The 25767-nt window shown below is 56.9% G+C and overlaps 2 protein-coding genes across 2 annotated transcripts in view; one reads left to right on the forward strand and one right to left on the reverse strand.

Moving 5' to 3' along the window:
• CACNA2D4 (calcium channel, voltage-dependent, alpha 2/delta subunit 4) overlaps positions 1-25767 on the reverse strand; it is a 139908-nt gene that overhangs the window by 23353 nt on the left and 90788 nt on the right. The window contains exon 27 of the mRNA XM_011967152.1: positions 849-910. Coding sequence (XP_011822542.1) covers positions 849-910 — 62 coding nt within the window. The remainder of the gene's footprint in view (positions 1-848; positions 911-25767) is intronic.
• LRTM2 (leucine-rich repeats and transmembrane domains 2) lies at positions 10810-24429 on the forward strand. Its single transcript, XM_011967150.1, has 5 exons — positions 10810-10849; positions 14971-15152; positions 15596-15735; positions 18599-19189; positions 21934-24429. Exons 3-5 carry the CDS (start codon positions 15669-15671, stop codon positions 22386-22388), a joined length of 1113 nt encoding a protein of 370 aa, XP_011822540.1. The 5' UTR covers positions 10810-10849; positions 14971-15152; positions 15596-15668; the 3' UTR covers positions 22389-24429.

The raw sequence follows: 25767 nt of genomic DNA on the forward strand, positions 1-25767 counted from the left end.
ACATGCATGTGGTGTGTGCATGTGTGTGTCTGCATGCGGAGGGTACATGCATGTGGTGTGTGTGGTATGTGGCCTGTGGGTGCTGCATGTTGCAGGCCCTGGCTGGTGGAGCGGCCCAGGTAGCCCTTCTAGAGGTGCAGGCCCTGCAGCCCCCGGGCTCAATGCTGGTGTGGGGAGGGGGCTTTGTGGACTCTGCACTGGCTGTCCGGTGAGGCGGAGGGTGGCTGCAGCCCCCTGCCCTCCATCCCTCCCCATTCATTCTCGGGCTCCCTGCACTTGCCCAAAGCCAGGCCGCAGCAATGAGTGATGGGGGCCGAAGGGTCGGCGTTGCAGGACATTGGGGCTGAGGGAGCTTGAGGGATGTGATGGGGGCAGCTCAGAAGCCCAGAGGGACCTGAGGGCTCTGGGGAAGCAGACGGGAAAGGAGCCAGTAGAATGGACAGGACCAGGCCAGGCAGAGCTGGGAGTTCTCAGCCAGAAGCCGCTGTCGTCTCTGGCATCTCTTGCCAGCCATCAGGGCCTGGACCCTGGACCTTGGACAGTGGAGTGAGATGGCTCTGCCTCTGCAGTGGGGAGGTGAGCCAGTGATTTTGGGATGGCGAGGGGGGTGACTCTGGGTCGTGCCCCTCAGCACTGGGCTGGGAGGGGCTGGGGACCAGCGCTGACGCCCGGCCTGCAGGCTGGGGAGGGAGGGGCTGAGAAGCGGGAGGGGGCCGGGAGGGCATCCTGAGAGTCTCAAGGCAGTGGAGCATCCAAGGGGATGCGAGGGGTCTACACCCAGGGAAGCATGGTGAGTTCCCCGCCCGACCTGGCCTGACATCACACCTGCCTGTCGCGTTGACACCTACCTGCCGTGTTGCCGCCCAGAATTTGCGCTGGAGGAATTCCAGCTTCATTTGGACGCCCACGGCTACAGGGCAGGAAGAGAGAGGGCAAGGCCAGGGAAGAGACAGGGAGAGAAAAAAATAGAGTCGAGTTAAAGAGAGGAGGTGCTTCCGCCGGAATTGAGGAGAGAGACAGCAGCGCATGGGAGGACTAAGTCAGAGGGCAGAGTGCAACTGAGGCTCCTGGGGAGCGGGAGGGGTGGGGGAAGAAGAGAGACGGCAGCTCAGCAGCGATGAGGCTCCCGTTCCAGAGAACAATGAGGGCAGGTTCATCCTAGATCTCTGGGAACTCAAGGCCGGTGGATGGGATGCTCAGTCTCCCCTTTCCCATAGATGGGAGTATAGAGGCCAGAGAGACCCACCCGTTTGACCAAATCACATGACCAAGAGTGGCGCCCGGAGGCTGGAGTTCAGGGCCATTGCCCTAGCAACTCATGGGCTCCTGGGATCTGAACCTGATGTAACCACGTCTCACACACCCTCTGCCTGCTCAGGCTCTTCCCCGCTTTATAAGGCGGCTCTTTTCCAGCTCAAAGCCAGGATCGGAGTTGCCCAGGGCCGCAGGCAGGTTCCAGGAAACTACAGGCACCACCCGCTGGCAAAGAGTTCTCTTCTGGTGGCTGCTTACAAGGGCCACCCCTGCCTTTCTGGTTCCCAAATAGGCTTGGAGAACCCAAACGGTGCTCACATATCAAGAGAAATCTGGGACAAAGAGCTCCAGGAAAACTTGGGGCCAATGAATAGAAAGAAGAGGCAGGTTATATTGAAAAGAAGAAGAATTTCAAAACTAGGCCAGCTTCCTAGTGTCTGGTATAATAATATCAAAACTGCGCTGGGCGCTCAGAACGTGTCCGGCACCTCACATGCATGAGTGTATTGAATCCCACAGCAGGCCAGTCCTATTATTATTCTGACTTTCCAAGCTGAAGAAATGGTGGCTTTTCAGAGTCACATGGCTTGCCCAAGTCACCAGCTTGTTAATAACAGAAGCAGGACTGCAGCCTGGGCCTGCCTATCCCTGAACCTGCCTCCTCTCGACCTGGACTGAGTCCTGGCGGTCGGGAAGGAGCGGCGGGCACAGGCAAGCCGCTGTCTACTCAGGTTCCGGTTTCCTCATCTGTGAAACGTGAGCAGATGTGGCTTCTTAACCATTACGCTGTGTCCATCACAATCATTCCCACTTCTCGAGTGCCAGTTGGCGGGAGTTCCAGTACGGCACAGAGATACAGAATTGTGTTTTTGTTTTTTCAATCTGGAATGATCTTAGAGAAATTTGGTGGGAGAAATGAGAGCAGGGAAGGGTGACAGGCCAGAGGTCCAGCCCTGCATTTTCCAGGGTTGTGATCTTTGAATTTTGTCTTCTCAGCTGCAAGATGAGTCACAGTTCTACTTCCCCTAGAAGGGCAGAAGGAGCGTAAGATTGTTGAGGCTCAAGTGGGATAATGTGTGAGGCTGTCACTCTAGACTAGAGCCTTGGTTTTTAAATTTCAGCGTGCATCACAGTCGCCTGGAAGGTTTGTTAGAACCCCACCCCCAGAGTTTCTCCTTCAGGGGGGCCAGGGTGGGCCTGAGAATTTCTGAAGTGTTCCCAGGGGTGGCCGATGCTGCTAGTACAGGTACCATATTTATGGAACCCCTGTCCTAAGCCTTACCCACGGAACCTTCTAAGATGATGAAGATGGCCTACATCTGTGCTGTCCTAAACAGTAGCCAATAGCCACACGTGGCTACCGAGAACTCGGAGTGTGGCTAGCACGCCTGAGGACCTGAATTTTAAAACATTTTAATTTTAATTAACTTAAATTTAAACAGCCACGTATGGTTGTTGGCCACTGTTTTGGATAGTGTTATTCTAGAGCTAATCTGAGTTTGCAGATGAAGAAACCAAGGCCCTGAGAGGCCCCTCCCCTCCCCTGGAGTCTCACGGCAATCCTGGGGCGGAACTCTGGCTGACTGGCCTTCTTGGACAGGTCCTATGATATGGGAACATTTGAGTTCTTTGGGGGTGTCTTTGTTGCTTTGAGGTCCAGGTGGCTGAAAGGAGTGGGCTGGAAGGGGATGGGTAGACCCATTTGTTGGCTCATGACAAAGATGAGAGCTGCAGACACAGTGCACAGCAGCAGGTGAGGTGTGCTCAGGGCCTAGCACGGTCGTGCTCCTCCTCCCGCTCATGTGCCCCTCTAAGGTTGCGGGGACCCCTCAGTCTCTTCTCCTTCTTTTCCCTTATAAGACCACCCTAGATATTCATTTTAGACAGATTTCTTTCAGAAAAGGCTGAATGAAAGAGGATCATCAGAGTGAATCACGCTAGTGTTCAGAACGACCAACTCTTCGGGATCGAGGAGAGCTTCCTCCATCTTGCCCTTGGCCTCCGTGGTCAAAGAGGCCTCACATTATTCCTAGAACGAGACTCTGCCTTTCCATTGGAGGGCCCAGTGTCAAGTCGCATAGAATCATGAGATTTCTGAGCTGGAAGAAATTCTATGATTCTAACATGGAGAGTATGGAGAGGGTGGGGGTGTAGGTTTTGAGGCTCCTTGGGCAGAAATGGGGGGAGCAGGGCACAGAGCAGATTTTCCCCCACTTGGTTCCATTCCAAGCTCCTCCAAGGCAAGCTGTGTGTCTTGCCCCGGGTGTCCTTTGCAAAATTTAGGGCATTGCAACCGCCTATTGGCATGTCATCTGCCCTTGGGTCACAGAGTGCTAATGAGTGCGTTTTACAATCCTCTTGTAAGATAAAAAAGTTCTCACAGTCCCCACTCGACCCAAGAAGTGCAGCTGGCTTCACCTCTCACTTTGAACTTGCCATGTTCTTCCCCAAACCTGACCCTCCTTGAGACATCTCCATTTCACAACACATTTTCTATCTGATTGCTATCATTTTCCCTCCTCCCATCTAAGGTCTGCACACCTTAGTGCCAACATTTTATAAATCTGTCCGCTTCCCTCCATCTCCACAGTTACCACCCTTGGCCAAGCCAACATTGCCCTCACTTGGATTAATGCAAGCACCCCCCAGCTGTCCACCGCTTTCCACCCCACCTCTCTCTGATCCGTTCTCCACATAGCCGCGAGAGTGATCTTTCTGAAGATCAAATCACACCACTCCCTGGCTTAAAACCCTCTAATGTCGTCCCATTGCTCTTTCTTGTTTTGTTTTTTTGAGACGGAGTCTCACTCTGTCACCCAGGCTGGAGTGCAGTGGCGCAATCTCAGCTCATTGCAACCTCTGCCTCCCGGGTTCAACTGATTCTCCTGCCTCAGCCTCCCGGGTAGCTAGGATTACAGGTGCGTGTGACACCATGCATGGCTAATTTTTGTATTTCTGGTACAGATGGGGTTTCACCACGTTAGCCAGGCTGGTCTCAAACTCCTGACCTCAAGTGATCTAACCGCCTCAGTCTCCCAAAGTGCTGAACACTTCAGAAATTACAGGCGTGAGTCATCGCACCTGGCCCCCATTGATCTTAAAATCTAAACTTGTAAGATGGCCACGTGAACTGGCCCTGCTGATTTCTCTCATTTCAACCAGAAGCACTTCATCTGTCAAACATATTAAGCTCATTCTCACCCCAGGGCATTTGTACCAGCTGTTTTCTCCTCCTGGAATGCTCTTCCCCTAGAATTTTACATGGCTGGCTCCTTCCCATGATCAGGTCTCAGCCCAGCATCATCTCCTAGAGTGGCTGTCCCTGGCCTCCCGAGATAAAGCAGGTTCCCCCCTCCCCCGCCACCTTTCACTCTCTATCTCATTACTTTTTTAATTTTCTAAGTGACATGATTTGTTCATCTATTTGATTTCTCATTTATTGTCTGTCTGGGGCTAACACCAGGCGGGGGATTGAGTTTTGATCCCCAGCACCTAGAACCCATTCCTATCACAGTGTGGCTCCGTACATTTCTCTTGAGCTATGTGAGCAAACTCAATCTGAGCCACAGCCAGTTGACAGGGAAGCAGAATTCTAGCAGGGTCTCACTGTCCCTTCCCTCCAAGCTTCAGGGCCTTGCTGACCTCCTTCCTCTCCATTTTGCTGTGCCTGCTCACTGTCCCTGAACTTGAGATCCTGGAGGTTTAGCTGTGCTCTGGGTCCCTTGAAGACCTCGGAGGCAATCCACTAAGGAATGGGGGTTTAAGTGAGACACGAAGAAGAACTTCCTTATGGCAAGAACTGTAAGATGTTGAAGACAAGACGTGGTATTGGGAGTAAAGGCGGTGAGGCACGGAAATACATTTACCAGTGAGTCAACAGTGTTCTGCGGTGCCCAACTGCTTGCACCCCTTGGCTTGCATCATACTGAATCCTTCTGTCAACTCCTGTCCCACAACCCAAGTTGTGCTTTTCCATTCCAGACACCCAGGGAACCAAGTCTTCTCCCCCAGGATCCCTGCTCTGCTCGTTCAGCTGAGTGGCTACTTCGGGGGAGGACTGCCCTTCCTCCCATCATCTCCTGCTAGCCAGCTGTGTGTAGGAGACAACACCTTATGATACTATGTTTGCAGACAAGCTCACACCTTTCGGTGAAGAGAAATTCAGGCCAAGGGCCTGAGGGAATGCAAGGCCTCGGCTTTTCCGGTTGCTTTCCTGGGAGTTATCAGGAAAACTTCCCTCATGCCTGTGCATGCTGGGCCCCTGGTGTAGACCCTGACGTTGGTCCCCAGGGGGTCTGTCATGACCTGAAAGAGGAAGACAAATCTCAGACCCCTTCCTGCCCCAGCTGGCCTGAATCCCTTCCCTCCCTCCTGTCCTCCCTCTCCAGGCTGTCCCCTGCCTTCCCTCTCTGGCCTGCCTCTCCACATTGATCTCGTGCCTTCCTCCATAGCAGCTTTCCTTAAGATCTCAGCTCAGCTCCGCTGGCCAACATAACAAAGAGCCTCAATAAGGCCAGGCCGGCAAGCGGCTTATCAAGATGTACATCTTGGCTCTGCACGCAGACTGTCACCTTGGTGCTGCTGTGTCATCACAGATGGCAGAACCAAACAGCTGCACATGCACACACACATACATGCGCACACAGACACACATGCATGCGCACACACACACATGCACACACAGACACATGCATGCACACACACCTGCACACACATACACATGCATGCACACACACCTGCACACGCATGCATATACACATGCACACCATACACATGCACACACGTACACACACATGCACACACATAGCATGCACATGAACATATGAGTTTGCACACTGTTGAGTGCTGTGGTCCCAGGAGTCAGAAGCTCCAGCTTTGCCCTCCCAGCCGTTGTATCTACTTCTCTTTCCTCCTCCTCTGTCTTGAGAACCTAACCGGGAGACTGCGTGTTGCATGGGATGGGGACTGTGGGGCATGAGACGGATCATCTTTTGTAACACATGCTGGGGACCCGGCAGGTGCACAGTGAATACTTAGGTTGCAGAAGGCCAGTGCCAGAAGGGAGACCAGAGATCTCAACCCATCTCCTCATTCTGCAGGGCAGGAATCCCAGCCAGCAAGGCCCAGGGCTGCTGAGTGAACTCACTAGCTAGCTAGTCACTGAGCAACAGAGTCTGGAGTCTGGGTGCCCTGATGCCCAGTCTTGGGCTCTTTCACGTCCTCCATTCCTCACTCAGTTGACACAAAGGCGCTGGGGCCTGAAGGACACGGAACAGGTGAGGCCGTTCCTCTGCTTGAACAGCTCTGTGTCGGAAAGGAGATGAAGCAGACCACAGAAAGCCTCTGCACAACGTGAGGGTGGCCCAGAGAGAATGCCAGAGATCAGAGGAGCAGGGCCAGTCCTGTGGCATTCTGGGGAAACGTCGCCTTGCAGGTGACATTCTGGTTGAGATTTTAAGGAAGCGGGAAGCCCCCTATGGGCGGGAGAGCATTGCAGGCCCAGGGAAGGCCACGCTTTCGGGGAAGGCCACGCTTTCATGGAGATGGAGAAGCAGGAAGCGTGTTTATGGGGAGGTGGGAGCCTCTTTAGCTTGAAAGTGGGATGTGTGGGAGGCACCAGCATGAGAGGTGAGAGGCAGGGGATTCCCCAGAGGGAAAAGACACTGCAGCTCAAGCCTTGTGCTGCCCGGGGGCCCAGCAGAACAGACAGAAAGGAGTGTGCAGGAGCATCCTTCTAGGGGCATCCTGAGTCCAGGGGGTTCCTCTACCCCCACCCCAGTCCTGGTTATGAATCCTCCCAGGAAAGCAGGCAAAATGGAAGAGGGACAGAGGACACGGTGACATATTGCTAGCACACTGCTTCATCTGTCTACAGGCAGTGGACGCAAAGGAAGGGGGATTTAGGGTTCGTACTCCAGGCTGGGGGGGGCCCTGGCTTCCTACTAGCTTGGTCCCTGACTCACTTGGCCTTCAGATCAGCCACTTCCCATCTCTTAGGATATCAATTTTTCTGACTTGCTTTATCCTGATTGGTTAAGAAAGAGGCCTCCAAGTTCTTGAATGACAGTCTCTTCCCTTCGCATGCCTGACCCATCACAGATAAGAGCAAGGAGCCCTGAGAAGCCAAGCTCGTCCCTGGCACTGAGAATGGTCTGCAAGCAGCTGCTGCAGGCTGCCCTGTGCCCAAGCTCCCAGCTGCCAACTCTGGTGTTCTGCTTCCTAAAGTAGTCCTGGCCTGGGGTGGTCAGACCCTGAGGCTCAGTGACCTCTGCATGACCATGTGATCCCTGGCTTTGTGGGGGCTCAGGGCCCTTTCCTGTAGGGCCATCTGTCACATGGACATCCCTGTGCACCCTTCTTTTGTATGACTGAGAGAAGGGTTCAGTTTTTCCTTCTCTCAGGCAGGATGGGAGACTCTGCCTCACATGTCTCTAAAACAGGAGAAAGACCAGCTTCCCAGGGGGGGCCTCAATGGGAACAAAAGTCAGCCGCTTGCTCAGTGTCTGCGCCTGTCCCTCTTTCCCCAGATGGAAGGGAAGAGAGCGGAGAGGCACAGAAGACAGGTGCAGCCGGGGGGTGAGGGAGAGCCTGGAGGCGCAGGATGGAAGATGGAGGTGGTGGTGAAACAGCTTTCCTCCTCCCTGGGGTCGGCAGCAATTCATCCACAGGCGCCTTTTTCCACTGAAACGTGAGCGTGGCCAGGGTGAGCGCTGCCCTCGCGGCCGAGGCGCCTCTGGTGTGTGCCTGTGTGTGCTGCTGCCGCTGTCATCACAGATGCACCCCAGCTGTCACTCCCCGCTCTGCTCTGGCTCGTCGCTCGCGCACACGCGCGCTCTCCTCCCTCGCCCCTTTCTTCCCTCTCTCCTCTCTCTCTCCCTCCATCCCTCTCTTTCTTTCTCAGTTTGTGACTGACCCAGCAGTCCCCTGCCTGCTGCAAGCATTCCACCTCCCGGTGCTGTGTGCTGCGTGCCAGCCCCTGCCCCCGCTGAGTGGAGACTCTGGCATCAGTGCCCACTGCGCTCTGCCTGCCGGTGGTGTCTGGATTTCTCTAGGAATCCCAGGAGGGTCTTACTGGAGGGTTGAGAGCCACCTGATTGAAGGCGTTTGCGGTCAGAGTAAAGACGGTGAGTGCCGATTGACTGGTAGGAAGGAATGGAGGGTTGGTGGGGACGGGGGGTGGTCCGGGCATGGGAAGTGGGGACCGGCCATCTCTGCCCTGCAGGAATAGCTGCAGTTGCTTCCCACCTGGGGGCAATTGCTGGGGCCAAGCAGCAGCTTGGGCTCAGGCACCTGAGCATCCCAAAGGTGCACGACACCGGGAACTCTGAGCCCACAGCGCTGGGGACAAGAACTGTGGATTCTGCTGGGAAGTGGGGAGGAGGGCAGCGCTGGCGCCAGATGACAGTCCCGGGTGGCATAGAAACGGTCCCTGCAGCACGGGAGAAGCAGCCAAGAACCTTGTGCTGTCGTTGTGCCCGGCTCCGCACAGACAGCCCCAAGAAACTCGGGGGTCATGGGAAGCGGGTGGGATGGCAGCCGGGTGCTGGGGACAGGGCCAGATCACAGGAAGGCTTGGGGTGGAGGGTGGCAGGGTGGAGGGCCTGGATGTCAGAGGCATGGGCACAGACCCAGGGCCTGGGCCTCCCCATAGCTTGCCTGCAGGTGGCTGTCCTTGGACAAGGGTGTGGAGGAACCCTTCCCCAGATGAGCATGGGTCCACTCGGCTGTGCATGAAGCCTCCCTGGTGAGGGTGAGGCTGGGAGTGGGCACGAGAGAGGAGTATCGCAGCCCTTCCCTGCTAGCCCAAGGGCAAGACAGGAGAATCAGGCCTGCGAGAACCTGCTGGGGTGTCCCGCGGCTGTACACCCAGCCATCCACCTGCAAATGGGTCAGGGAGCCTTAGTGGGGGCCGTGCACTGAGCTTGGGTGGGGGGTACACAGCGGGGCCAGGCCTGCCTGGCTTCTTGACCCAGGCAGGGGGCATGGACCCCCTGAGTAGAGCGGCACAGTCACTCCCAATCCCCCAGGCCCATTTGACCAGTGCTGGAGAGGGGAGCAGCCTGACCAGGAGTCGGAAGTTCATATTCCTGCACCTCCCCGCAGGTCCGGGGCTGGGTTCCAGTTGGCGGCTCTGTCTCTCCCCCACCCCCAAGCTGTCCACATTTCTGGGGGGTGTTGGCACCTGGCTGTCAGGGCTACTTGGGCAGTGCCTCTTTGTGACTCAGATGACACCCCTGCAGCTTAGATAACCGCCTCAGGTGGGGGCGGGGAGGGAGCCGAGCACGTGGAGCTGAGGCGGGGGAAGTCCAGCTGGTAGGGAAACCCGACAGCAGCTTCCGAGCTGCCAAGAAGAGCCAGCTCTTCCCACCCCCACCTCCCCACCGGCAGAAAGAAAGTCTCAGCACTGCCGAAAGAGGGAGACCAGGAAAGCCAGGCCCGTGGGGAGGGGGAAGGAGAGAGGCCGCTTAAGTTGCCGATCTGGTGTCTTTGGGGTTTGACAGAAGCTTGTCTGGGCCCAGGAGGAGCAAATCCTGCTCCCATTTCCCAAGCACCAGAGCCCAGGGGCCACCTCTGGGCTGTTTGGGCCTCAGTGGGCAGTGTAGGAAGGAGGAGGGGACAGCGTGTATGTGATGGTTGGGGGTGTCTGGGAGCTCTGGGGGTGGGCAGAGGAGGAAGGAGCCAGCATAGAGGCCGTCTGACCCTCTGGTCTTCCTCCTTCCCCTCAGCCAGGCTTCCCCTGTGCCCTGCCTGGGGACACCACTCTGAGCCCAGCCCCAGGGCCCAGCGGACACCTGAGCCTCCCTCATGTCAGGGAGCAGCTCCCATGAGGAGTCACTCAGGGGGCTTCTCTGCTCTACTTCCCAGAGGGTCTGTTTGAGATTGGGAATATCTGACAAGAAAACGGGGGTGCAGGAGGCTGGGGGTGAAGATGGGGCATGTGTTTTGAAATGAACCAGGAGGACATATGGCCGTTCCAAGTACAAATATAGAGATTGTAAAAACCTGGTTCCTTGCTGCCTGGGCAGTGTGTGTGATGGGGGTGATGGGCAGGAAAGAGATCTAGCATGTGTCCTAGAGGGCATGGGTGCCCAGACGGGCAGCAGCAAGGGAAACCCAGTCTAGACAGCAGTGGCAGCCTCCCCTGCGTCCCGGGCATGTGGAATCTCGGGCTGTCTTTGGCCCGGGGCTCTGGCTGCCCACTCTCTGGGCTCCCCCTCAGCCTTCCTGGGGTTGGCGGAAGGGCACTGCCCCTGCGGGCCCAAGGTGTGGGCCCAGTGCTGGCACTGCCTCTCTCTGGCCCTCTGCAGAATGAAGGGGGTGGCGGAGTAGGCTGTCAATGCCCCTTTTACCCCTGAGTCCTGTGACTCTTCCATGCTGAGGGGTGTGGAGGCCTTGTCTCGAGTCAGGGACCCTCGACCAAGGGGAGATGCCAGGGGAGTGGGTGCACCCTAGGGCTAGCATGATGGCCCAGGAATCAGGAATTCAGAGGTGGAGGCCTGATGGCCATTATCTGGCTGCATGTCTTGGATGCTTGATGTGGAGGGATAGACATGAGCAGAAGCCTGGGAGGAAGGGCGCGGACACCAGGTCTATGGTGAGTGTGCAGGAGGTTTCTAGCTAGAGTCTGAGACTAGATTAATTAACCTCCATCTCAGGAGAAATGGAAGGGGCAGGTGCATGGAGCGGTCCAGGCTCCTGCCGTCCCAACCTAGCTCTCTGCAGTGAGTGCGTGCGTGCAGGCTGTTCCATGCTCTGAGGGGCCGGGTGGGGCGCTAGCAGGGAGGTAGCTCCCACCCCCAGTCTCTAGGGGTGGCTGCAGCCCACTCAGCTCTGCACGTGGAACCCCCTGCTCCTACTGGGGCCTCTTGCTCCCCCATGGCCTCCTCAGCCTTGACTCCCCCACAGCAGAGCTCCGGCCTACTCCCCTCACCTCAGCACACAACCCCCAGCCAGAAAGGTTTCTAGAAAGCCCCCTCCACCCTCTCTAAGATCTTGGCCTCCCAGGACTTCAAGAAGGGAGGCTGGGAAGAGGAGAACCTGGCTTGCTTGCATCTCAGTCCAGCAAGTCACAAAGCCTGTTCCTTCATCAGGGCAGTGGGGACAAAGACAGCTGCCTTAGCTCCAGCGAGAGTGGATCAGGCGATGCCGTGGACGCTGCGGAGGACCCTTCCGAGGAAAGGCAGTGTCTTCCTTTCCTACCTCTGCCTTTCCTGCACAAGTGGCCCCCACGTGTAAGCAGACGGACAACTGAGTTAGGAGCCAGAGAGCTCGGGCTCAGACCCATATGATTCCATTTGCCTAACTTTAGGCGAGTTAATTTCTGTTGCCTCAGTTTCCCCCATCTGCAAAATGATAGTAACAAGAACACTAACCCCAGAGAGTTGTTACAAGGATTAAGAAAACTACACAGGTTTGTGACTGTGGTAATTTTTTCTCCCCAGGTCCCAGTTAACTTCTCAGTGGGTCCTGGAGGCTCAGGGAAAGGCCAGCATGGTCTCCTCGGCGGGCGGCCGTTTGCCCTGCTGAGAGGTGCCCCGGCCTAGTAGTATAAAGCTCGAATATGCATGAAAATCGCCTGGGGATCTTGTTAAAATGCTGATTCTGACTCAGTCATTCTGGGTGGGACCTGGGACTGCCTTCTTACAAGGCTCCCGAGCTGGACCAATGCTGCGGATCCACGGACCGCACTTTGAGTTGCAATGGGCTGCACTCAAAGCCCGTGTTTCTGGCCCTCCAGAGTTCCTCATATGACTGCTTTGAGCTCTTCAGCCCCATTCTCCCATCCTGGCTCTCTCCGGAAGGGAGGCCAGGGCTTCCGTGGAGGCCCAGCCCCTTATCTTTGGTCTCCCTGTCTCTAGGACTGGGTTAGGAGCAGGCTCAGCATCCAGAGTGGATGAGGCCATGGGACTTGGAGACAGGAGATCTCGCTGTCCGCCATGCTGCACCCTGGGTAGGGACTTCCCTCCCAGACTGTGAATTTATTTCAGCAGCTGTCAGCGCCTGCCACGGCAGCTGCTCTCCAAGCTTCCCGATGTAGGTCACCCCCTTTCCTTAAGGAGGCTCCACTCTTCTGGGGGTGGGAAGGGGCCCTTTGGATGGAGGTGTGTTGGTAGGCAGAGGCTCAGGAACTAGGGAGTGCTGGTTGCAGCCCCACCTCTCCCTAGGAGTCCTTCTGTGACGACACACACGTATGACTGGTGTCCTCTGCGAGCTGCGCTGTTTTTCTCGCTCTTGGGAAGGTCCTGGTGTCCAGGAGGAAGCCCAAGGAACCCAGGAAAGCAGAATTTGCTGCTCAGAGAGCAAGGGGCATATCCGCATGGACCTGGGGGGCTTGTTTTCATCACATTTCTCTAGACAATACCAGGATCAACAGTGTCCTGCCACCTTGCAAGACAATACCTATGGGTCTGCATTGTGGGGACTTGCCTGACTTGTGCAGGTGACATCCCAGTCGAGGCTGGAGATGGGACCTCCAGACCTGCACAAGAGGCCACCTTCGCCAGCCTGTGTGCTGGTTAACCCCTGGGCTCACAGTGTGGGAGACACTGAGGGACGGGAAAGGGTGGCGTGGGAGGCAAGAGAGGAGCCTACCCAGAGGAGGCAGAAGCCTTAGGTGGAAACTGGCCTGAGCTAGGGTGGGACGGCTTCTCCACTATCTATCTGCCTGCAGCAAGCCAGAAGGAGTGGGAGCAGATGCCTGGATGGGGCATCTGGCCTCATTGTGGACCCTGAGCGTAGGAAGGATCTCATGGGTTAGGGGCTGCCCTGCAGAGGTTCTCTCTAGACCTTAGCTCCAGGCTGCAGGTGGCTTACACATATGTCTGCTGGGGGCATTTGGGAACTTAGAGGCATCTCATTCGGTTGCCTGAGTGTTGGCATTTGAGAAGTGCTGGAGTGCTGCCAGCAAGGTGCGTGTGCATGTGTGCAGGCATGTGGGCCCATGTATGTTAGCACACGCCTAGCTGCACAGCTCTCTGTGGGTGTGTTTGCATCCCGTGCTGTGTACAGAGCTCCAAGCACATGTCTGGGAGGCCTGTGTGTGTGCCCTGCTCTGTGCACACATAAGTATCTCCCTGGAAGGGCCACTGCCCGGTGACAGTCGCCAGGGAGTGACGGGCAGCCTGGCTCCAAAACCTGCAATCCAGTCCCTTATTTACCGTGTGACCTGGGGCAAGTGATCGTCATCTCTATGCCTTGGGTGGCCGTGGACGGTGAGCTCTGGACATGGGCATTCTTGATTGAGTAAGAGAGATTGTGCTGAAGGTCAGGGCTCGAGGGACAGACAGCGTGGACGCTGCTGTTTGAAGGCAAGTCTGCGAGGGCCATAGGTGTGGGGCAGAAATACACAGACTCCACAGGCCCGGGGTGCTCAGGAATGAGAAACAACTTCACATGTGAGGTTGGTGGGATCGGGAAAGGAAGCTGTCACACTGACCTGCTGCTGACAGCCCTCTCCCCCGGAGGGAGAAACTGCTGCTCCCTCATGCCTGTCTTGGGCTCAAGTCCAAGCTTGGAGCAGGAGCCTCTGCCTGGATTTCCACGGTGATGTGCACTGAGTGTGTCAACTCTCTTCCCTTCACTAGATAGATCCTCATAGAAATTCCACCAAGCAGGTATTGCAGTCACCATCTCTAGGCATAAAGAAGCTGAGGCCCAGAGGGTGTAAGCAGTTTGTTTAAAGAACTGGCCAGAGATTTGAACCCAGAGCCCCCACCCCTGCCAACTGGCACCAGGAGCCCACTGGGGCTTGGCCTTGAGACAGTGGTTAGAGAACCATGACATCGCCACCCTCAGGGGCTCCTCCACCCCTCATGCCAGGGACGTGGGTCCTCCTGAAGGCTGCATGGCAGGGGGGTCCCAGGCTGCCTGCAATCCCACATTTGTGCCCAGTCTTGTGACCCCTCTGCCAGCGCCTGCGGGGCCCTCGGCGGACTGGCACCCTTACTGTGTAGAGGAAGGGGAGGAAAGACAGCCAAGAGGGCAGCGCTCCGCCCCTCAGCAGGCTGCCCTTGCCGGGGTCAGAGCCGACTCTCCTGTTCTAACTGGGCACTGCTGTGGCTGCCTGAGGAGCACCCAAGGAGGGAGGGGCCGAGGGGAGCTGAGGGGAGAAGATGGGGGCAACGGGGTTTGCAGCAGGACCCTAATGCCCGAGTGGAAACCTGCACAAACAGGCAGAGATTCTGGGCTCAGCACTGACGCTTCCTGGCAACTCCATCTACCTCCGGGCCTGTCTCTTTCACTCTGATATTGTCTCCCGGGCTCCCAGAATTACATAGGCCCATGCGGGCAGGGAGAGGCAGGCTGCAACCAGGAATCACCCAGGGACAAATCTGGCAACCAAGGGAGGTCAGAGGCTGGGAGCCGCCTGGAGCAGTGGGCTGATGCAGGGAGCCCGTGGAGGGTGAAGGAGAGGGGTGCGGGCATCCTCCCTCCTTCCCCACCCGTCCCCGCCCCTGCCAGCTGCAGCAGGTAAACACATGCCAGTCCTGGTCCCCATCTCTGATGGGCTGGCAGCCTGGGCCTCCCATCTGGAAGGAAGTGGAGACCCCAGCACACGTCCTGTGTCCCGGTTGGGAGACACAGGGGGGCAGACCCTAGAAAGGGTAAGTGCCCCCTTGTCCCCTCGGAAGGAAGCCTGCTCCTGCACCCCGGCTGCCTCAGCGCCCCTGCTCTGAGATCTCACCTCTCCTCTGTGTCCCTGTCTCTTCCTAGCAGCTGCCGCAGCATGAACCCCTGAGCTGATGAGTCTTATTATAGCCCGGCTGGCGGAAGACAGAGTGCTGCTATTCACCTCTGCGCGGGCGGCGGTGCAGGGGGAAGCGGCAGGCCGTCCAGTGGCTCACACCCTACGCGACTGCAGCTGCCAAGGGCCTGGCCCCTGCCTCCCTGGGGCCATGGTGAGCTGTGGTGGGGCTGGAGAAACTGGGACCCAGGTGAGGGGAGCCTCCAGGGACAGGTGACAGCTGTGGCCTGTGACCTCACTCTGCTCACCCCGCAGAGACAACTCAGTTTCTCCACCCATAACTCAAGGAATGCCCAGATGGGAGACCAGGTTGTCATGAAAACATTTGAGTGATCAACAAGAAGGCGGAGGAGGCCGGGTGGGCACTCGGGTGCGCCCCAGCCTTGCCGCACTGTGCAAGCCGAAGCCTGTTCCTCCCCCACCCCAGGGGGTTGAAGGCTCCCTGGCTCCTCTTCTTCCCCCACCCAGGGAATCATGACTGAGAGGAACAGGAGAGGGCATGAGGAGTGTAAAGAGACACCCGGGACCTCTCCCTAACCCCTGGGCTGGAACGGGGCTCCTGTGCCTGCCTGCGCTCAGTGCTCCTCCCTCCCTCAGGACTGACAGGCGGTGCACCCAGGGCCTCCTCTCTCCCCAGAGCGACAGGGCCCAGAGAGCCGTGGGCCTCACCATGCTGGCGCCGGGCAGCAGCCCTGAGCAGAGGGGCAGGCTCGCCCTGCAGTGGAGGCAGGTCTCCTGTGAGTACACCCCTGGCCCTGGAGGAGGGTGCGGGTGGGGTGGGGGTGCTGAGGTGACTTTAGGTAGCACCGTATGGGGCCTTAGCAACACTTAGGCTGCAGGGAGGCCTAGGCCAGATCTTCCTGGGATACCCGAGGCCATGTTCTGGGAAGCCAGGGTCATGCCTGGTGACAGCATCCCTACCAGTCAGTCACCGCTGAGTGCTGAGTGGTTAGACCTGGAGTTGGAGGCCTCGACAGTTGTTCTACCTCCCCCAGGTAAGTCTCTGTGACCTCCTGGGGTCCCCGATGAGAGAAGAGCTCTGCTGGAACGCAGGCCTGCTGAGTCTTAAACAGCCTCACTGGTGCCTGAGCTTGTCAGTCTGAGCTTGTCAGTCTGTGTTTCATAGACTCTGGCGAGCCCTTTTGCTCCCATGGGAACTGCCCCGTTGACTGGCCTCGGCCAGGAGCTGGGTCAGCTTGGAGATGTCTCTTATGCTCCTTATGTCTCCGCTTTCCCAACTCTCAGTAGAGGGCCTAGTGGGCTCTTGGGAGGCGGTGCTGGAAGAGACTTTGGGGAGTGGGTCCAACCCCTCCTGCATATAGGCAGACTGAGCCCTCTATTTATCAAAAACGGGAGGAAGCGTGAATGAAGGCAACGCTTGGCAGCCGTAAGGGTGAAAGGAGCCCTGAGAATTCTCTTTATATGTGGCAAAGGGACAAGGTCAACAAGGGCTGGCCTGCCCAGCGCTACACGGTGGCAGGGAGGAAATGGTCCTGCGGGATGGGGACGGCATTCCGCCTGACTTCCTGCTGCGGCCAGCCCTGTGATCCGAGGCCCCACAACACAGGGAGCCTGAATTATTCACTGTGCGAGAGAGGCTGGCCCCCGAGTGACTCAGATCTCCTTTCAACCTCATTCCAGAATCACTCAACACCTCGCAATACGGGATTATGTTTTCTTGTCACTGGAGCTTTTCTGCCACCCTGGTCTCCAGGGCGGTTCGGAGGCAGGGAGTTGCTCTTCTGCCGCGGCTCTCGCCCTGCTGTCAGGCCCTTCCCTGGGAGGGGCGAGCGGCTTCTGGGGATGCAGATCCTTTGGAGAGGGAAGCTGAATGGATTGGATTTTTTTTTTTTTTTTTTTTTTCCTGGGGAAAGTCAAGTCTGAAGAATGCTGATTTTCAGATGGCTTGGTGTGGTGGTGTGGGGCTGGCTGACTGGTAGCAGATGGGCTCAGAGGGGTGAGAGGTGAGCGGTGACATGAGGTAACCCAAGATGGCCAGAAAAAGGGTCTCCAGTGGCTTCCATGGCTGTGCCTGTGCTCACTTCTCACCAAGAACAGGGGGGCTCGCTGTTAGGCTGCAGGGAGGCCTAGGCCAGATCTAGCCACGTGTCAGCTCTCAGCTGTCATCGATCCTCCAGGCAGGGGAAGGGGAGAGTCTCATCCTCTTCCTTCAAGCTCCACTCTTTGGGACACCAGACACCCAGAGCCCTGTTGGACAAGACTTAAGGCTGTTCACACCCAGCTCACGGCCCATTGGTCCACCCCGACCTGGGACAGCCAGGCCCCAGGTCTCAGGCCCCAGGTCTCAGGTCCCAGGTACCAGGTCTCAGGTCCCAGGCCCCAGGCCCCAGGTCTCAGGTCCCAGGCCCCAGGTCGGAGATGGACTGATGGGCTGTGAGCTAGGTCTGAACTTCTCCATTACTTCTCTGGCTGGGGTCTTTTCTCTAGTCTGTGTGGAACTGACCTTGGCTGGGCTGACTTGGTGGGACTGAACTATTTTGAGCTCTTCCCAGTTCCCTTTCACAACGAGCAGGCTTCCCTGCTACTCAGGAGGACACTTAGGGGTTTTTGAGGCCGCTGTTGGAAAGGACTGCTCCACAACGGAAGGCACGGCTCTGATGTGATTGTTCCCCGAGGATCACTTCTCCCAGCCCTACACACAGGACCCCATGCTCGCTACGCAGAAGAAGAGTCTTGGGCAAAAGATGGGACCGGGAAAGGAATTCTGTTAATCGGGCCATTGTGCAGGAATGCTGCCCTGTAGCCCCTAGGAACAGAGGCCCAGGCTGAGAGCCTGGATGGTGTTAGGGTGGGAGTCAATGTGGAAGGCGTCCTGGGCCCTATGATTTGTCAATGTTGAAGTGGGTTTGTGCATCTTAGCCTGTCACTCCGACAGTGGGACCCTCGGTGCACAGCCTGGGCTCTAAACCCTCACACCAAGTTGCTGGCGTCATCTTGGGTGTGGGGTTCATGGAGACCTAACAGCACGTGGGAAGCTGTGCAGGACAGGGCTGGGAGTGCTGTTCTGTGCTCTCGCCTTTCCACACGCAGCTTGTCTTTAGGACAGCTCCAGAGATGGGGTGGGCCACAGAGTGGAGGGGGCCAGCAGCCTGGCCATTTTCCACGGGAAAGAGAGACTTTGTCCCAGCAGTGACACTGGGAGAGGGCATGGGAGCAGGTTTCTCTGACAACCTTTTCTCCTGTATTGTGTCAACATCCATGGTGTCTGTAGGACCCAAGCTCCCAGGAGATGACTGTGGGAGGCCCTGCAAGCTTCCCATCACTGTGCACCAGCATGGCTTGTCCTCTGGGCTCTGGCTGAGTCTGCAGGGTCATTCTCCACTCAAGTGATTGCTCTGCCAGATGTGTGGCAAGGCAGGGCGCCCTGCAGACACTGTGTGATGTCCATTACTATGGAAGTGGCTTTGGATTTGTTATCCTTTTATGTGGTTAATAAATGTTTATGCCTTGATTGTGGTTTGTGCCAAAGGAGATAAAGCCAAGAGCTTGTTATGATATGAGCTGGAAAGGAGGGAGGAGTAGCAGGAGGTAATGACCTGGCCTGTTGCTTTCTTTCCCCCGTCTGTCCCTCCCATCAAGGGATCACCTGCTGGGTCGCCCTGTATGCCGTGGAGGCCCTCCCCACATGCCCTTTCTCCTGCAAGTGTGACAGCCGCAGCCTGGAGGTGGACTGCAGTGGCCTAGGCCTCACCACGGTGCCCCCAGATGTGCCCGCGGCCACCCGAACCCTCTTGCTCTTGAACAATAAGCTGAGTGCCCTGCCAAGCTGGGCTTTCGCCAACCTGTCCAGCTTGCAGCGGCTGGACCTGTCCAACAACTTCCTGGACCAGCTGCCCCACTCCATTTTCGGGGACCTGACGAATCTGACTGAGCTGCAGCTACGCAATAACAGCATCAGGACCCTGGACAGGGACCTGCTGCGGCACGCGTCGCTGCTCCGCCACCTGGACCTGTCCATCAACGGCCTGGCCCAGCTGCCCCCTGGCCTTTTTGACGGCCTCCTGGCTCTGCGTTCCCTCTCGCTTCGCTCCAACCGTCTGCAGAACCTGGACCGGCTGACATTTGAACCCCTAGCGAACCTGCAGCTGCTGCAAGTGGGAGATAACCCCTGGGAGTGTGACTGTAACCTGCGTGAGTTCAAACACTGGATGGAGTGGTTCTCCTACCGAGGTGAGCACAGCCGGCCCCGCTGGGGCCCCAGGGATCGGGACAATCACCTCTGGCCCCACACTTTCCTCCTGGTGGCTGGGTGCTGACTCAGAGAGCAGGCCAGGGCAAAGAAGGGGGCGACCCTGCCTCTGTGCCAGCTCGGCTAGAAAAGTCACAAGCCTCCCCTCAGATGAGCCATCACCCTTCCTGCCAGTGGGAGAGAGGCTGGTGCTGCTCCCTCCACCCCCACCCTCCCCTCCCTGCTCTGCATCCCCTCCCCAAGCTAGCTCCCCGCTTTCTCCTAGGAGGACTCGCAGAACTGGATCTGCCTTTCGTAGGTTACATAAGGGAAGTAAAGACACCTGGACTTTGTATCCCACCAGGTTTGCCTGTGGGCTTCCCCGGTGCGGTAGAAGGAGGGAGAAAAACAGCTCTTCTTCTGAAGAATACAGCCGTCTCTTAAACACCTACCCTTACATGACAGGGGAATAGAATGAATCCTCTGTAAAACCACAGCTTCCTTGTGGTGACAGTGCCAACTTCCTCTCCCAAGAAGTTTTGTCATCCAGACTTTAAGAAGTCAAATGAGTTAGGTTTTACTTTCTTCCCGTCCCCTTTTCTTTAATGTGGGAAAGTGCTGTAATGACCTATAATATGGTCACACGACATGGGAAAGGAGGGTGCGCAAGACAGTGGTGAGAAGGGCCGGATCTGCCTTTGTATTTCGGCTCTGCCACCTGCTAGCTGTGTGATCTTGAGAAAGCTGGTTGCCCTCTCGCTGTGGCACTGTAAAGTGGGAAGGAAACAATATCTATTTCGTAGGGTCATTGTGAGGATGAAATGCGGCAATGCACGACATGTGGCTTGAGAGGTGCCCAGCACAAAGTGAGTCCTCAATAAAACGTTCATTTATCTGTTCGCTTCCTGGTAAGAATCAAATACTAAGTGGACTTGAAATGCCATTTAGTGCCCAGCACAAAGTACATGCTCAATGAATGTCTGCTGAGCTGATGAATCAATATTTAAGCGGTGAAAATAATGCCAGTGCTTTTTGTTAAAGTCTTACCACTTTCATTTCATCTCCAGCCACAATTTCAATTATTCCCATGAAATTCTCCTGTGTTAGTTAATTAAAAATGTTTTACGTACTATAAAGTGCCACAAAATGTTAGTCACTATGATACTTTCTCCCATTTTCGTGAGAAGGGAAATAATGATTACTATTTGTATAGTTTCCAGTTTACCAATGTCTTTTCATGTACATGATTTTAATCCTTACAGCAACTAATTGAGATAGACCTTCTTATTTTACAGCTAAGAAAACTAAAACTCATAAGTAATTAAATAAATTAAATAATTTTCACAAGATGACACAGCCAGGATTCAACCTTGGGTCTTCTGAGCAGGGAAATGAGGCTGCACCCCTGTCAGCACCCAGCTCTGCATCCCCAGGCAGTACTGATACATGTTCTTGGGATGTGAGGTTTGCTGCAGGCCACCCAGGCGTCAGCCGCGTAGGGGAACTACTAGGCCAGGTGTCTTTAGACCCTCCTCTGCTATGGTCGTCGGGAACTGAATTCCCAGCACAAAAAGGCCATGAGAATGTGCACTATTCAGACTTTTTCAATAGCAGAATTGCTTTCAACCTTGCATTTCTTAAAAACAAAATCTTGGAATATTTCCACTGGCATCCCAGGGAAAGATTGATGCCCACTGTATGAGGAGGCTTGCGGCAGACGGGCTGCAGGGGGAGCTGCCAGTGACGGAGTGGCTGCAGCCCGCATCTCCTCAGCAGGGGGTCTAGTGCCTGCATCTAGATTTCGCTGGAAGCTGAAAGAGGGCCAGAATCCAACTTTCACTTTCTAGGGGACGTCTAGGCAGATTGTTGTCCTCAGCCACCCTCTCTCTCACCCCACCCCTGTCCTGCATCTGTGTCTCCCTATGTCTGAGCCAGGCTCCGCCATCATCATGAAGACGTGTTGGCGAGCCCGTGCGCCCACGTACCCACACCTCCTCATCAGCACCAGCCTCCTCTCCTTGGCCTCGTGTGCCTCCGGGATTCCCCCTCCCGTTGCCTCTGTACTCACAGGGCTGTGGTTGGGGCACTGATGGGGCCATTGGGTTGCTCCTAAGGAGGAAAAGGAGAACATTCCTGCCAACTCGTTTCCTCCCTACACCAGAAAGGGAGCTGCCCATTCTTAGGCAACCAAAAGGTCTTGCATGGAGGGCCAGTGGCAGAGGCGGGGGTTTTGACTTTTGTCCTTCGAGTGAGACGTAAGAACCCTAGAAGGATAAGATGCTGTGTTGAGAACAGTATCCTGGGCTCACAGACAGGTGATCAGCAGGCAGATTCAGGGGCAGACAGTGTGGCAGGGACACTCAGCTTTCTGCAATGACAGCCCTTTCCTGGGCACCTCCCCACGTTAGCACTGCCTTGCTCTGTGGGTCAGTTTGGCCCGGGAGAGGACAGGCTGGATGGAAGTGGCTGCGAGCTTCTCTATAAAATGGGAATAAAGACAATATCCATTTCACATGGCTCCTGTGAGGATGAAATGGCACGATATACGTAATTCACTGTGGACTTGGCTCAATCAATGCTGTTTTCCCTCCTCCGCTTCCTCTTCTATAGATGGCGATTCCAGGACTGACTACATTGCTGATAAAAACTACCTTCTGGGGCTTCCGTTTTGGGGAGCTGGGGATGGGGAGAGGGAGTGCAAGTTCTGGATGCCTGGTCAGCCCCTCTTTTTCTCTCCTGCATGCAGGGGGGCGCTTGGACCAGCTTGCCTGCACCCTGCCCAAGGAGCTGAGGGGGAAGGACATGCGGATGGTCCCCATGGAGATGTTCAACTACTGCTCCCAGCTGGAGGATGAGAATAGCTCAGCTGGGCTGGATATTCCTGGGCCACCCTGCACCAAGGCCAGTCCAGAGCCTGCTAAGCCCAAGCCCGGGGCTGAGCCAGAGCCGGAGCCCAGCACGGCCTGCCCACAGAAGCAGAGGCACCGGCCGGCGAGTGTGAGGCGAGCCATGGGCACGGTGATCATCGCAGGGGTCGTGTGCGGCATCGTCTGCATCATGATGGTGGTGGCCGCTGCCTATGGCTGCATCTACGCCTCCCTCATGGCCAAGTACCACCGGGAGCTCAAAAAGCGCCAGCCCCTGATGGGGGACCCCGAGGGCGAGCACGAGGACCAGAAGCAGATCTCTTCTGTGGCCTGAGCGCCCACTCCCACCCGGACAGGTAGGAAGGGCGGGGAGAGCACGTGGCATTGCTCTGCCACAGCCTCCACCTTGACCCGGCACTGGCCACTGCCTCCCCCAGTCCACTCTCCTCCCCGCCCTCCAGCAGACAAGCCACAGCGGGCTCTCTCCCTGCACTTTCGAGGCTCCCTGGAAGCCGCCGTGCTGGGGGCTCCTGCGGATGCTCCTCTGGGAGCCAGTACATCTTTGGAACATCTGGGGGATCTCCCTAAGCTCTGGCCACGGCAAAGCAAGGAGGTGTGTGCAAGAGGAGGCTTCTGGACTGGGCATTCCCCTGTCGCCCTTCCTGCCCTGGGGTGGCCACAGCTGGTGACTCTTCCTACCTTGCTGGTACCACCTCACCTGCATTGAGGGGACGGGGAGGGAGGGATCTGAGGGATGAAGGTAGATTTCTGAGACTCTCTCCTAAGCCAGAAGGACGTTCTTAACACCCCTGCAGTGTGAAAGCTGGCCCAGCTCTACAACTGTTGGTACCAATGTGCAAACACACCAGCCCTGCCATCTGGACCCAGCACTCAGAAACACCACACACCCCTGGCCGATGCCATCATGCCTCTGGATCTGCTATAGGTCACACTGACCACATGCTCCTGGATGCGCTGATTCACTCACACACCCATTGCATCACCAGTGCAGTCACACGGATTGAAAGAATACACACACACACACACACACACAGACACATTCTCACACTCACACGGTCACATGGAGACCGAGGCTATGAGCACTTGGACAGCAGAGACATGCTCTTCCCCGGGGGCCTCCCTGAGATCACAGAGCCTCTCGCTTGCTCACTGCAATCTTCTCAAGTCAACAGCGGGAAGGAACTCAACCAGTAACACCAGGATCCTTTGAGATCCTCTAAAGTGGGCCAAAGTGGTGCCACTGGAGGAGACTTCCTGTCACCATGGTAACCCTCTCACACCTCTCCTGCTGGGCTTTCCCGGGACACCCCCCAGGGGCCTGGAGCGGCTGCATGTGTGCATGGCGGCCTCCTGAGAACCCAGCCACACACCACTGGTGTTGCCTCAGTCCTGCCCACGCACATCACAGCACCATGCTCTGCGGGGCCCCTACCGATTCCTCCACAGCCTGCAGCCTGGCACCGTGACTCTGTGCCTCTCACCCTCCATCTTCAGTCCTCCTGGCCTGTGACTTCAGGGCTGGGACTTGGTGGTGCTTTGCCATTGGTGGCACCCTCTGGGGAAAGCAGGTGGCAGGCAGAGAACACGGTGGCTCCCCTGAGGCTCACTGCCTGCCAGCCTATCGCATCCAGAGCCCGGGAGCGGGAGGGGGTGGCCACACGCTGCCCAGAGGCTCCCAGGATGGGGCCTCTGTTCCGGGCTTTGTCTGCTCAGCATGGCTCCCCAGAGCACTCCTTGCACCCAGGTGGGGGCCAAACCAGAGAGTGGGTGGGGAACCTGTCTGGGATGGAGCCACCTGCCGCCAAGGCAGTGCAGGTTTTCCAGGTTACTTGTCCCACTCCCCAGCTCCGTCCCTCCTCAGAGTGCGATGACGGTGGGTATCTAGGTGTCAGGAGGCATCAGGCTGGTCTCTGGCTCTTGGATGGAATCTCGATGGGGGCTCAGGAAGAGGCCAGCCAGAACCCTGAAGCCAAGGGTCTGAGCAGAGGGAGTTGGCAGGCCTAGCTCCTGTGCCCTCCTCTGACCCTCCCTGCTCATGCGGCAGTGGGTGAGTGGGGTGGGCTGGGGGCCCGGAGGAGTGCCTTTGAGGAGGTCGGTCCTGGCAGGTGGACAGAGGACGCCTGGCATGGGCGACTTACTGGGACCCCAGGCCACCCCAGCTGCAGCCACAGTCTTCCTGCTTCTTTTGGTGTGCGGGCTGGTACCAGATCTGGGGATTTTCTAAAGGGACTGGGGGAGGGGAGGGCATTGTCAATGGTGGTATCTTTAGCCTGAGACAGAAGATTTTTAAAGGCAAAATTATATTTCTGGTTTGTTGTTTCAGAAGACCAATAAAGACTGTATTTTCCTACGTACTTCCTGGTTTCATTGGGAGGGAAGGGGACTTGGGTGCCAGGAGAGCTGCTTCCTGTCCCCCACCTCCCCGGAGGCTGGAAAAAGCGCCAGTGGCCATGACCCTGATGCGTAGAGCTCTGATGACAGACGGTGCCTCCCGCCCAGGGCCAGGGCTGGGGCAACACTGGGAGAGGGCGGAGGCTGAGTCCTGGATCAGAGCGAGGCCCTGTGGCTGGGGGCAGTGAGCTTGTGACCTGGCAAAGCCAGGATGGTACTTCCATCCCGACCTGACAGGCAGGTTCTTGAGCCTCAGGGCAGCTTAGCTGGGCGGCGCTGAGGTTGTGGTGTGAAGGTGAGCTGGGGACCCCGCCGTGGCCGTGCCCTGTGGGTGCTGCTCATCCACCCAGCCTTGACATGAATTGGCCCTGGCAGCCAGGACAGATGGGCTTGTGTGGCGAGAAGGCACTGTTTGCCCAGAGGATGCCGCCGCACAGTGGGAGGGGAGGGCAGTTGGAGGGGCCTCTGATGACTGGGTTCTTTCAGCCTCACTGGCTGCTGGCCGGGCTGCTGGTGGGGAGGGGGAGCCCGTTCAGGGCTTACTAGGGCGCCAGCAAACCACACTCTGGGCCTGCAGAGTGAACCCTCCACGGGGTTCAGCAGGTGGGCCCCAGAATTATGGACTGGAGATCTGGGGAATGAGGCACCGAGTAGAGGGGATGAGGAAGAGCATCAGACCTCTGGGGTTATGAGTCCCCGGCAAGCCCCAGTGAAGAGTGGGCTCAACGCTCGGCCCGAGAACTCCCTCCTCGGCTATATGGTTCATTCGTCTCCAGAGGCCAAGGCGGAATTTTCTGCTTCCTAGGATCTTCCTTTGGATAACAACCCAGCAAGCCAGGAGCAAACCCTGGAGTGAAGTGAACCGTCGGGGTCCCCCGGAGTTCAGCTCCACTCCACGGCAGAGCCGGGGTGTCCGCCTTCCCCAGGCGGTGATAACATGTTGCTCTCCTACAGCCCTAATAATCAGAGCAGGGCCCAAGACAAGCCTTCCCGAGCCCCACTGCAGAAGCAAGAACGGGGCCCCTCCCAGGCCTGGCACAGGTCTCCGTCATGCATATGTGTGTAATTCAAACATCATGGTTCCCAGACAGAAGCCCTCAAAGGTCTGAAGGCTGGGCCTGTACTGAGGCCGACCTCTCAGGAGAGGAGAGCTCTTGCAGCCCTGGCCGGCAGGAAGGGCCTCTGTGCAGGGGCTTCTGTACATTGCAAGTCGTTCTGGAAGAACGCCCGTCTGCCGGACAAACCCTTGCCCATTACAGCCCCTCCGTCCTGGAGCTTGACCTCATTCCTTGCCTAGGGTC

The sequence above is a fragment of the Mandrillus leucophaeus genome, unplaced genomic scaffold (genome assembly GCF_000951045.1).
Source record: "Mandrillus leucophaeus isolate KB7577 unplaced genomic scaffold, Mleu.le_1.0 Scaffold79, whole genome shotgun sequence".
Taxonomy (NCBI): domain Eukaryota; kingdom Metazoa; phylum Chordata; class Mammalia; order Primates; family Cercopithecidae; genus Mandrillus; species Mandrillus leucophaeus.

Bases quoted from the DNA above. Each gene is read 5' to 3' on its own strand.
- LRTM2 (XM_011967150.1), top strand. From the start codon at position 15,669: ATGCTGGCGCCGGGCAGCAGCCCTGAGCAGAGGGGCAGGCTCGCCCTG. The intron at 15,736-18,598 runs GTGAGTACACCC...CCTCCCATCAAG, and splicing joins GCAGTGGAGGCAGGTCTCCT to GGATCACCTGCTGGGTCGCC. The intron at 19,190-21,933 runs GTGAGCACAGCC...TCCTGCATGCAG, and splicing joins GGAGTGGTTCTCCTACCGAG to GGGGGCGCTTGGACCAGCTT.